A 12,848-nucleotide genomic window follows, 5' to 3' on the forward strand; every position below is an offset into this window, starting at 1 on the left:
CTTTTATATATTGCATCCCTTTGCTAAGGTACGACAGGGGATTACTATTTAAGACTAAAGGTTTCCATAATATTTGAACATAAAGTATGAATTGATTTTGTTATTTAATAGGCCAACTTGTTTTTATTTTTTATAGGCCTATCTGTTCCGAGGGGGGGGGGGGGGGGCTAAGTCAATCTCAATTCCAAACTTAATGCACGTATAACGTAAAATATTACTTTTTATTTCATATTATACGACTCGCTTGAATGGTTTTACTATTTAATAAAGAAAATAATTGAATTTTGCTACAATGCAGATACCGCCAAACATGATTTGTGCCAATTCTCCATCTTCTCAAATTCCTCTGCCCACAATGCCAAACTACTTCCGGTTCAGGGGAGAGCAGGTTTTAGTTGAAAGTCCAAATCCAGCAGCACTGACCTACACTATAGTAAGTTGTATTGATCCTTTGCTGGTTAGTTGTTGTTGTTTTTATGTTTGTCGCTAAACGTTTGATATTGGTAATTAGTAATAGTATTGATGCTCTTTATTCATATTTATTGCTGGTGATTTTTTGTTTTAATCTTGAGGTTCACTGTTCCTGTTTATTACTTTTTAGCACTGAAGTTTATCATTGATGCTTATAATTGATATTTTTTTTACAAAGCTTCTATCAACTCACTCTGACTGTCTGTCTGTCTTGTACAAATCTTCCACACATTATATCTCCCACTTTCCATTCTCGGATTAAGTTGAAACTTCGCGCAAATATTCATTGTCGATCAAAACACATGAATCAGTCAAAAAAAAATTGACCAATTATTTGATCAGCTAGTCGTAATTAATTAATGGGAGATGAGCCTTGTGTAGAAAATTAGGTCGTTGTATATAATGTTGAAACTAATTGCCAACTATGGTAACTAAACCAGTGTTGGCGTATAATATTCTTAATGTGGACCTTGAGATATTCTTGGACTTGCTAAAGAAACTAGAATAAAACTTTTATTTATAAAATACACAGCTTTCAACTTAAATATGTAGAAACACAAGCGAACAACTTTAAAGACGATTACACGTCTTTCGCTCGTTCTTCCTGTCACAGGTCTATAAGTTATTCTCCCCTTCTTCCACTTTACCAACCTACTTATTAACTCGTTCTCTCCGTAATTATTTACCTCGTTCCGACGGAGTTCTTCATTTTGTTTAGTAGTATTTTTTTACCCTGTTTTGATTAAGCTTGAATAACGTTTTTGTTTGTTATCAGAAAATGTTTACTTTGGTACAGAATTAAAGGGAAATGCAGGTTCTTTTTCTATAAGAAAAAGTACTGTTTATAAAAGTCGAACATTAATTTAATTTAATGAGTTCAAATCAACGATGATATCTTCAATTAGGAGAGAAAGAGTTAACTGAACTACGACGGACCATCTCGAGGATTCATCAGAATCTATTCAGCCTACACAACCAAAGCATCCAAACATTTGTGTGGAAAATTGTCTATTGAAATATTTGGCTTACCAATACATCCGTATTCTGAACACACGATACACCGATAATCTTGCTTGTAGTGTTCCTTTCAGACCTTGTGATCTATCGGGTAGATGATGTTAAGCTCATCAGTTTCTTTGGCCAAAGGGTGTCATGTGGCCAGCACAACGACCAACCGCCTTTACTTTCCGTTAACTGGGTGGACTCAGGGGCGCCTAAAAATCCAATTATTTTACCCTGGTTTTGGAAGCCAAGTGATTAATCACTCAGTTTAACTTAGCTAATTGCTAATCAAGGACTTTCCGCCATGTTTGGAAATTTCCAGAAGATATTTAATCAAGTGGTTAACGTCTTATCTTCTTCTTATAAAATACAGACGTTACCTCAAAAAAGAAGATGATTACATCCTACGCGTTATGAATCTAGTCATGCATATTAACCAATGACTTAAATTCTGCCAATTCATTGGTTTTCCTGGCTGCCTCAGGGCAACCCATTCCATGCTCTAATAGCACTAGGGAAGAAGGAGCATTTGTACACATTTGTCCTATCATATGGTACGAGGAATGTGCCTTTATCGATGTGTCTTTCTGAGTACTTTTTATTAGATTTTGTTTTTGTATTTGAAGTTTATGGTTCAGTGTTTTAGGTATAATTGTTACTTTACTTTTGAGTCCTCTATCCTGAAGGCTTTCTAAATTTAGTGATTTTACTAAAGGTGTTACTCTAGTCAAATGTGAATATTCGTTTGTTATGAATCTCAGTGCTCTATTTTGTGTCTGTTCCAGTTTCTTAATGTTTTCTTGGGTTGAGGGGTCTCAAACTGAGAATGCATATTCTATTATTGGCCTAACCAAAGTTAAATAACATTTTAGTTTTATATTCTTATATTTCTTTTAATAAACCTGCCTTGTTTGATTTTTTTAATAGCTTCATCAATATGGTATTCTAGAGAACTATATTTTCAGAGTATGTATTTCTATGTTTTCAGAGGGTATATTGATGTATTTCTATGTTTTCAGAGGGTATATTGATGTATTTCTATGTGGCATTTACTTTCAGGAAGAATATAGTCATGATCTAGGTCTATTCATTCAAGACTTCATCAGCGTCCCAATACCATATTCATTAAACGACAAGTCTTACTCCAGATTAGTGACAGACTTCAATTCAGGTATGTAATAACATATAATGCACTCACTTACAGCAGAATTTATTAAAGTTTCAATTTAACCCTTTTCCCCCAACCTTTTTTCTTAGGTTTTATAAGAAAGTTGTGAGAGTGGAGAGTAGGTTTCTAAAATGTCTTACATGTGTTCAGATGTTCCTTCACATTTGAAGATTATTACATCTTAGCCCAAACCTCCCGACGGGGGGGGGGGGGGGGTGGCTGCGGTAGGGACGGTAGGGTTCGACCTTCGAAACCAATGAACTACAGACCAGAGCACATACCGCAATGTATCAAGTGCATACCACAACTATCGAGTGCCTACGATAAGGTTTCGATGCCGGGGATTGGCCGATTGGCTTTTGTTTAGTTTTTTTAGATCTTTTGAACAAGGGCGATGGGTGCTTGACCAAGACCATTTCTTATAGTAGGCCTGAACACTGACCTGCGACGTCGCAGTCTGTGGGCAATGGAAACCAACGTACAGACCTGTGACGTGTCACTAGCTATTGGTCTCCACTACCCACACGTTGCGACGTTGCAGGTCAGTGTCCAGGACTTCTATCACGATTGGTCTCGGTTTGACCTAAGCAACAAGAGTATGATGATTTTTGTAGATGAATATTGTTAGTGTCGGGGGTGGGTCTAAATTCTGTATTCTCCAGACCAACGATGGGTGGCGGTCTGCTTATTCCTCTCTATAAATTATAAAATTTGTGCACAAAAAATATGACTATTTTGAAAATTATCTATAGTTATTTATATTTCCATACATTATTATATGTCGCTAATAAAATTCAATCCTTAGGAAATTTAAATTGGGAAAGGAGACCTAATTAAGCTTTTTTTTTACTTCCTCTCCACCGTAAACTTAGATTTAAATAAAAAATTTAATTATGGCAAAAATGCTAAGCCTAATTAATTAGAGGATTATACAATTTTATACTTTGACATCAATCTGTCATAATTAGTCTCTATTTTTAACCTTTGGTTATTTTATTTTTTTTAAATTTAGGTCTGACGTATAGCCTAGACCTTCAAAGTGGATCTTGTCTTGTCAACCCTGTTGATGCGGGCAATGTTGGTGCCTATCCGTTAGCTGGCGGATTCGTTCAGATGAGAGACTCCAGCCAATTCTTTGACTTAGACTCTACCAATTACACTTATTTGGGCCAGGTGGGTGATGCTTTTTTTCCGCTTCTGGTGAAGAACTATCATGAATGAATATTAAAAAACGCAAGCCTTCTTGTCGGTTAGAGAGTCATTAAGTGAGGTCACACGTGATCACAGACTTCTTGTCGGTTAGAGAGTTTTTGAGTGAGTTCGCACGTGATCACAGACTTCTTGTCGGTTAGAGAGTTTTTGAGTGAGTTCGCACGTGATCACAGATTTCTTGTCGGTTAGAGAGTTTTTGAGTGAGTTCGCACGTGATCACAGACTTCTTGTCGGTTAGAGAGTTTTTGAGTGAATTCGCACGTGGTCACAGCCTTCTTATCGGTTAGAGAGTTTTTGAGTGAATTCGCACGTGATCACAGACTTCTTGTCGGTTAGAGAGTTTTTGAGTGAGTTCGCACGTGATCACAGATTTCTTGTCGGTTAGAGAGTTTTTGAGTGAGGTCACACGAGATCACAGACTTCTTGTCGGTTTGAGAGTTTTTAAGTGAGGTCACACGAGATCACAGACTTCTTGTCGGTTAGAGAGTTTTTGAGTGAGTTCGCACGTGATCACAGACTTCTTGTCGGTTAGAGAGTTTTTGAGTGAGTTCGCACGTGATCACAGCCTTCTTGTCGGTTAGAGAGTTTTTGAGTGAGTTCGCACGTGATCACAGATTTCTTGTCGGTTAGAGAGTTTTTGAGTGAATTCGCACGTGGTCACAGCCTTCTTATCGGTTAGAGAGTTTTTGAGTGAATTCGCACGTGATCACAGACTTCTTGTCGGTTAGAGAGTTTTTGAGTGAGTTCGCACGTGATCACAGACTTCTTGTCGGTTAGAGAGTTTTTGAGTGAGTTCGCACGTGATCACAGATTTCTTGTCGGTTAGAGAGTTTTTGAGTGAGTTCGCACGTGATCACAGACTTCTTGTCGGTTAGAGAGTTTTTGAGTGAATTCGCACGTGGTCACAGCCTTCTTATCGGTTAGAGAGTTTTTGAGTGAATTCGCACGTGATCACAGACTTCTTGTCGGTTAGAGAGTTTTTGAGTGAGTTCGCACGTGATCACAGACTTCTTGTCGGTTAGAGAGTTTTTGAGTGAGTTCGCACGTGATCACAGACTTCTTGTCGGTTAGAGTTTTTGAGTGAATTCGCACGTGATCACAGACTTCTTGTCGGTTAGAGAGTTTTTGAGTGAGTTCGCACGTGATCACAGACTTCTTGTCGGTTAGAGAGTTTTTGAGTGAATTCGCACGTGATCACAGCCTTCTTGTCGGTTTGAGAGTTTTTAAGTGAGGTCACACGAGATCACAGACTTCTTGTCGGTTAGAGAGTTTTTGAGTGAATTCGCACGTGATCACAGACTTCTTGTCGGTTAGAGAGTTTTTGAGTGAATTCGCACGTGATCACAGCCTTCTTGTTGGTTTGAGAGTTTTTAAGTGAGGTCACACGAGATCACAGACTTCTTGTTGGTTTGAGAGTTTTTAAGTGAGGTCACACGAGATCACAGACTTTTGTCGTTTAAAGAGTTTTTGAGTGAATTCGCACGTGATCACAGACTTCTTGTCGGTTAGAGAGTTTTTGAATGAGGTCACACGTGATCACATCCAACCGCATTGTATTAAGTGTTGTAAGCGTCTTTGTACTTTATTTCAAACTAGCCGAACATTACCCCCGGATGGAAACGGATTACCCGATTTGTTAAAAGCTAATAGAGATAACTTTAGCAATAAAAATGAAAGTAGTGCGAGATGAATGGGATATAAAGTACAATTAAAACAGGTTTACCCGATTTGTTGATTGAAGGGGATTATTAAGTACGTAAGGACGTCTAAATTCGCAGATATAAAGAACGAATTTATGTCAAAATGCTTTTGAATCACAGATTTGAACGTTAATTTTATTAAATAATGAAATCAGTAGACTTTATTTTGTATTTTCATGTGTCAAAGTAATAAACTATCTGTGCGAAGTATAGTTCTTAAAATTAGATCTAGATCTAGATCCTTTCGATCTTGTCTCTGTAAACATGGCCTAGATCCATGAAATAGTAACACTTTCATAGAGTTGGGCAACTTTTTTTGAGGGTCTTAAGTTTGTTTTAGGGCTACTATCCATACTTTTCGGTTCCATTTAGTACCCAATGAACATTTCTGCCAAGTTTTATCAAGATTGGTCAAACGGTTTTGATTTCTATGCCGGGACATACACCCATACATATATACATACACCTTACTTTCTACTTTTTAGTATAGATAAATGAGGCTGCAAACACTTTCAGAGGGAAAGATGAAGACGCCTACTGCATATGTCTGGAGGCGTCAATTAATAAAAGGGATTAAGCGAGACTTGAGATATGATTAAAGATTAATGTCTTAATCTTGGGACAGCTCTGTAGTTATCGTCTTTGTCAGGAGAGCTTTAAAGCAAAGTTACAAACTCAAGACGAAGGCAGTAAGTCGTGAAGCTGGTTAAATCGAGACCATTCCTTATAGTAGGCCTCAACTTTGACCTGTGACGTCACAACCTGTGGGCTGTGGAGACCAATAGCTCTTTGCTACATCGTACAGACATGTGAAGTGGCACCGCTTGGTTTCAAATGAGCAAATGAGCATCTTACTTTGTTTATTACTTAAATACATTATGCATGCAAGCTGTTTAAAAAAATTATGTATGTTATTTTAATACATCAGGTATGTTTTAATACATGCTGTTTTTCATACATTATGCATGTTTTTAATACATCGTTTATGTTGTTTTTAATACACTATGTATATTGTTGTTTTATACATTAGACTACATATGTTGTTTTTAATACATTAAGTATGTTGTTTACCCTAACAGAACTTCGTAGAAGGACGAGGCATAATGTGTGACGTATGGAGCGCCTACTTCTCGTCCTACACTCCAGACAAAATGCCCAACACTCTCTACACCTGGTACTTCGCAGCAGTAAGTTTCCTTCAATATGTTATTAGGGGGTAACACGCTTAGTTTTACAAAGCTTAAGTCAACGCACTCTGTCTGTCTGTCTTTCTATGGTAAAAAAGCTTGAACATGTCGTGTGATATGCTCTCGGAAGTGTCGTTCAGTGGTCTCAACGGTGCCAGGCTCGAACCACTGCGATCCACCATCGCCCTGTGGGAGGTTTGGGCTATGACGTAATTATATTCAGAATCTGAAAAAAATTCCAAACATGCACATGGAAAATTAATAAATTGGAATTCATGTTTTTTTTTTACCCTACTTATCCCTTAGTCTGTTTGACCGTTGGGGCACCATGCAGGATTTGTCTACCGTCTTTCTCCATTCCTCTGTGTCTTTTGCCTTAGTTAGAACCTCTTTCAGTGGCAGACCCTTCCATTCTTTTATGTTGTCTTCCCATCACTTTCTCTGTCTGCCTCTTCTTCTTTTTCCTGGTACGGTTCCCTGAAGGAAGGTCTTTGTGAGCCCCAAAGACCTTGTAATATGGCCATAAAGTGTATGTTTTATTATAACAAACAAAAAAATTCCCATTTGTCAGAAAACTTTAAAAACTGATCGGTAAATGTATTGGCTGTATGAACATCTGTTTAATTAAGCATTGTCTAGGTGGGTGGGGTGAGTTAAGCTTGTAATCAATTAACATTAATTTTGAATAAAAATCCATTGTGACATAGATTCTGATTTATGCTCTAATCTGCAGGCTTCGTGGATGCAAGCACAGGGCTATCAGCAGAAAAATCCTATACCTGTTATGCTGGAGCTGACATCTAACAACGTGAGTTGTATATGTTATTTGATTAAAGTTGCTATTTTGTGTAACGTAGGCTGCCAATGCAACTTCTCGTACGTTGCCCAAGGGGAAACACGGTTTATTCTGTTTTTAACTCATGAATCTAAGGCAGAAGCATCGCATTGGTTGGTGTCACTAGGTGCGGTATAGAACTGGAGCCCTTTTCGCTAGATCCAGCTTTCACCTACCTCAGTGGAATCTCGTACAGATATAAACCTTTTAAACACTCTCTAATTTCTTCTTTAATAACTGTAAACAAATCAACCACAAGTCAGCGGAATCTTGTACAGCAGTGATGCTTAAAAAACGGCCCTCGGACCAGAACCGGCCCGTGACGTGGTTCAATCCGGCCAGACGAAACTTCGGCACAAAGTGTAGAAAATCTCCCATCCATAAAAAAAAGGGCTGGAAAATGTATCTTTATCTATGTTAGGGCCCTCGCTCGCTATTTCTCTGATGTATTGGTACCATGACCCTGAACATTTGTGCGTTTATGAAATGGGATTGTAGAGTGTAGAATCTACCAGGAAAAGTGAATTGATCTTTACTTTTTTGTGGAACATGTTTTTATAATGAAAGTGTGGCTTTAAAAAAAAAAACATCAGCATATATAACGACATTATGAAACAAATATTCCGGTATTTTTGGTTTGAGCTGCGAATAAAAGATTGTTAAACTACGTCTAGAGATTGAATCATTTATGAGAATATTTACCAAAAGAGACAAGAAAATGATTCCCAGGTAAAGCTAGCTACAAAGTTGTTCATATTTCAAGTAGAGAAATACAGCTATTTTCCAACGCGTAAAACGATAAACTTAAAAGTCTCATTAATTGTTCCAGATCAATTTCATTTCGTTTTTTTGTGCCCTTTCGGCAATGTGGCCCGCGACACGAGTGTCGGAAAATAAAATGGCCCGCAGGTCGATTTAAGTTGGGCATCACTGTTGTACAGATATAAACCTTTTAAACACTCTCTAATTTCTTCTTTAATAACCTACACTAAACCAACCACAAGTCAATAAGAATATAAAAAAAAAAAATTCTGGACCTTTTCAGCAAATCCTTTTTTCAAGTTATAATATGACTGTATGATAAATATGCACCTCCACCTATCCATTAGTGCAGCGGTTCTCAACCTTTTCAGCTCGGCGACCCCTTTTTACAATTCCTCACTATGCCGCGAACCCCCAACAGTAAATTTTCTTTCATAGGTATAAGTAACTGTGCTTTCGATAATGTTACAATATTGTAATTGTAGGCCTAATGTAAATATCTGATTTGCATTACCAAAGCTTTGTGTTTAATCTTGAAACATGTTATAATATGTTACAATATATCATAGTCTTGAATTACGTAATTCTCTTTATCATCAAATTACAAATAAATGAAATAACATCTTTATGTCATGCATTTATTGACTTTTCTATTTCTCATTTACAATATTCACATTTGTTTGTAAAATGTTTTGTTAAAATGTTTTACATGTTTCGGATGTTCCTTCAGAGTTGAAGATAGTTTACTTCCTAGTCCAAACCTCCCGCAGGACGACGGGAGATGGGAGCGGGCAGGGTTTGAACCCTCGACCGTCGATAAATCCGAACTACAGTCCAGCGCGCAAACCGCACGACCAGGCAGCCATCCATCATACACATGTGACGATTTTCTGTATTTAGACTTGATAATGAACAGACTGTTATGCAAATAATGTATTATTGTAAATTGAAGGTGTAATAATAATAATAATAATAATAATAATCTTTATTATCCGTAAGGAAATTTGTCTTACAATTTGTGCATTACACCAAACAAAAAACATTATAACTATAAGAAACCAAAGTCTACATTCACACCAGACTCACTCATAATTTACATGTGACAAAGTTTATACCAGATTGTTCTTATTTAATGATTTGATTGCCAGGGGAACAAAAGAGTGTTTGTGTCTGTAACACAGACAAATTGAGACATGACTGCAAACGCTTGATTCAGATTTGTGTATTTATAGAGAAATTTTTCGCTGCTTCTTTATTAATGAGTTCAATAAAGTATTTCTGTCTCCTAAACATCTTCAACTTTGACTTTCATTGGAGTTCTGGCAAGTGCAAATGGAATGTTAAGTTTGGAAAGTTTGATGTGTTTGCAAATGTTCTTTCACAAAATTATCAATTGCAGTTGATCCTTGCAGTGACCTTTTTTTAGTGCTTTTTTGTAATGTTAGTAGCGTTGTCCTCGGTATTAATATTCGACGATGAATCACACAGTTTCGACGACTTTTTGGCGACTCATTCTGTTGATGTTTAGACCAACAGACTTCAATACTTGGAGCACCATCTGTCCAGACACCACTAATATGTTTCAAACATATTTTACACTTTTCGAAAACGAACTTAGTTTCTATAATACATATTGATATAGTCGAAAATAGCAAAATCTTTAAATGGCCAACATCTATATGCCTAACCATTCCTCTAAAATACTGGGTATCCAAGAAGACAAAGTTCGGATGCTAGCTATCAAAATGACCTGACAGTTATTTCGGCTCCATAGACTTAAAGAACTATGTTACAAGTGACCTACTGGACTTGTTCCATTCCTGCTTCAACTAATGGGGCTGGCAGCAGAAACAGAGGTGCATGTCTTACGAGAGTGTCCAAGAGCTGCGGGGAGACAACTTCAAATTCAAATATTACGGATTCGTTGTTTAACCTTTTTCAAAACATACACATTTTAGTCCACATATTACAGTTTCAACTCGTTTATTTGGTGTATTGCTCCTTTGTATGTACTTTAGAAGTGGCGCACCTAATGCTTCACTAATATTTTAATAAATTAGTGACTATTAATACTGACTCTTGACCTTACAGACCAGAGTTCAGAGCTTTACAACACGACCAGACGTAACGAAACGTTAAGCAATAGTGCACATTAACTTAAACTATTAAAAATATTTCTGCTGTGATATTTATATTGTTTGAAACCAATTCTGATTCAGTTGCCTGCAACATCTATCCTCGAATAACAATAAAAAATAGTACATTCCAATGCATAAATAAAAAAAAAAACTTTGAACGTGTCAAGTTTTACATATTTTCAATGGTCTTAAGCGACCCCTGACAAATCGGCCCCCAAGGGGGTCGCGACCCACAGGTTGAGAACCCCTGCCTTAGTCTATTGAACCGTTGTGGCACTACACCTGATATGTCGACCGTCTTTCTCCATTCCTCACTGTCTTTTGACTTAAGTAAAATCTCTTGCAGTGAAAGGCTCGTCCACTTTTTTTGATGTTGTCTTGCCATCGCTTTCTCTTTCTACCTCTTCTTCTTTTCCTGGTTCTGTTACCTGAAAGAAGGTCTTTTCTAGCCCTAAGGACCTTGTGATATGACCATAAAGTTTAAAACAATATAGGCCTATACAATAACAATAAACTAAAACGGTGAAGCTTCGGTTCAGAAACGCCACATAAAGAATTTGTAATTTGTTTTTTGCATTTTATAATTGTGGAGTTAAAGTTTGTTTTTTTTTTTTATTTCATAACTTGCCAGAGACTTACATCAGTCTGCTAGAAGGAAATATCTTGAACTCATGTCGTTTAGCTTCTGACGACAAAAACATGATTTCATGATGAGATAAAAGCTGGGTTTTTTTTCAAGTTATTTATTTTAAACATGTGCGTTTGATGGTACATTAGCAGCTTGAACATATAAAACATAATGTTGCCTATTAGAGTTCTGTACATGATGGTTATAATGTTGTACAATAAAGACGTGCATATGATGACATAACATCCTATTTAAGATGTGTAAAGGATGATATAATCTCACATTTCAGAGAGTCATTCAATTCCATTTCTTTGAGTATTCGACTTCTCCCTCTACCGCACGACCAGACCTGTCCACGTGCTATGCTCAAGACGACACCATGAATATACAGCTCTTTGTTTTTAAAGGTAATTAGAGTGTTGTTGATCGTGATAACGTTAGTATATTTTAATAGCACGAAAAGCTTCAAATATATACAGTGCTTTGTTTTGTAAAAAAAAGGTGTCTGTACAATTCGATATATTACATAATTTTTAACTACTGATAAACTAATAATAAACGTTAAAATACAAGAAAAGTAATAATTTTTCCCCACATTGAAAAAGGTGCCGCGCGTACCGTCAAAAAAAAGATAGATAGATAGAGAGATAGAGAGATAGATAGAGAGATAGAGATAAAATTAGAGATAGATAGATAGATAGATAGATAGATAGATAGATAGATAGATAGATAGATAGATAGATAGATAGATAGATAGATAGATAGATAGATAGATAGATAGATAGATAGATAGAGATAGAGATAGAGATAGAGATGTATGTATAATGTTGACATACGTATTTGATGCCTCGTTTCTCTTTCAATCTCAGCTCGCTATGACCAAGTCTACAAAGCTAATCCTATTGGATTCCGCTCGGGATTTGTCAAATCCGTCACTGCCATGACAAGTCTTAAATCTGGATTAAGGATAGCTGATTTAGATGTAAGCCAAGCAAATTTAATCAACATACAAAACAAGCAAAATAAATAAATATACTTTTTTTTTAAAAAGTTCATATTGCGTGAAGGAAGAGCACCGTTCAATCACTGCCTTTAAGCTTTCATCAAGCCCTGGCTATAATACAAAAAACAGAAATGGAAAAGTGGTTTGAGTGCTGGGACAAGTCCCAAAAAGCCCGTGGAGTCTGGGAGCGCATGAGGCGACCTGACCGCACTTCCCCGTGGTGGAGGCTGTCCAGTCCTGAGCAAGCTATTATAGCACAGTGCAGGACAGGCCACTGTCCTGTTGGCTCATATTTCTCGCGGCTATGGCCAAATTTCGATTCACGGTGCCCTCGCTGCGGGGAAGAAGAGGAAACCGTGCCTCATATTCTGTTTGACTGCCCCAGACTTGCTGATCTCCGTCTCGACAGGTCTGGGAAACCCAAAATTCTCGACCTGTATGGCGACATTCATGCACTACGCAAGACAGCAGGGTTTCTGTCCAGGGCTTTTGCAAGAGAGGATTTAAGCCTCTCAAGCCCTCACTCTAATGGAGTTTGATGATGATGATGATGATGATGATGAATCACTGCCTTATCTCTCAATATCTCAAGATTTATCTCCCCTTTGCCTTGTACTTTTTAAAAATATAAAACAAAATTAAATAAGACAATGGATTCATTTGTGGGGCGTAGGCCGAGTGATAAAATTCTTGGCTTCCGAACCGAGAGGCGATTAATTCCTATGTTGTCATTGACATCAAA

At 37.2% G+C, this 12,848-nt stretch overlaps 1 protein-coding gene across 3 annotated transcripts in view; it reads left to right on the top strand.

Moving 5' to 3' along the window:
* Window positions 1–12,848, top strand: part of LOC106077993 (uncharacterized) — a 49,865-nt gene that overhangs the window by 30,425 nt on the left and 6,592 nt on the right. For all 3 annotated transcript variants that reach the window (XM_056017345.1, XM_056017346.1, XM_056017347.1), the window contains exons 10-16: window positions 299–433; window positions 2,533–2,644; window positions 3,654–3,814; window positions 6,633–6,740; window positions 7,474–7,548; window positions 11,393–11,510; window positions 11,973–12,085. In XM_056017345.1, the coding sequence (XP_055873320.1) occupies window positions 299–433; window positions 2,533–2,644; window positions 3,654–3,814; window positions 6,633–6,740; window positions 7,474–7,548; window positions 11,393–11,510; window positions 11,973–12,085 (822 nt within the window). The remainder of the gene's footprint in view (window positions 1–298; window positions 434–2,532; window positions 2,645–3,653; window positions 3,815–6,632; window positions 6,741–7,473; window positions 7,549–11,392; window positions 11,511–11,972; window positions 12,086–12,848) is intronic.

This window comes from Biomphalaria glabrata, chromosome 18, assembly GCF_947242115.1.
Source record: "Biomphalaria glabrata chromosome 18, xgBioGlab47.1, whole genome shotgun sequence".
Classification (NCBI taxonomy): domain Eukaryota; kingdom Metazoa; phylum Mollusca; class Gastropoda; family Planorbidae; genus Biomphalaria; species Biomphalaria glabrata.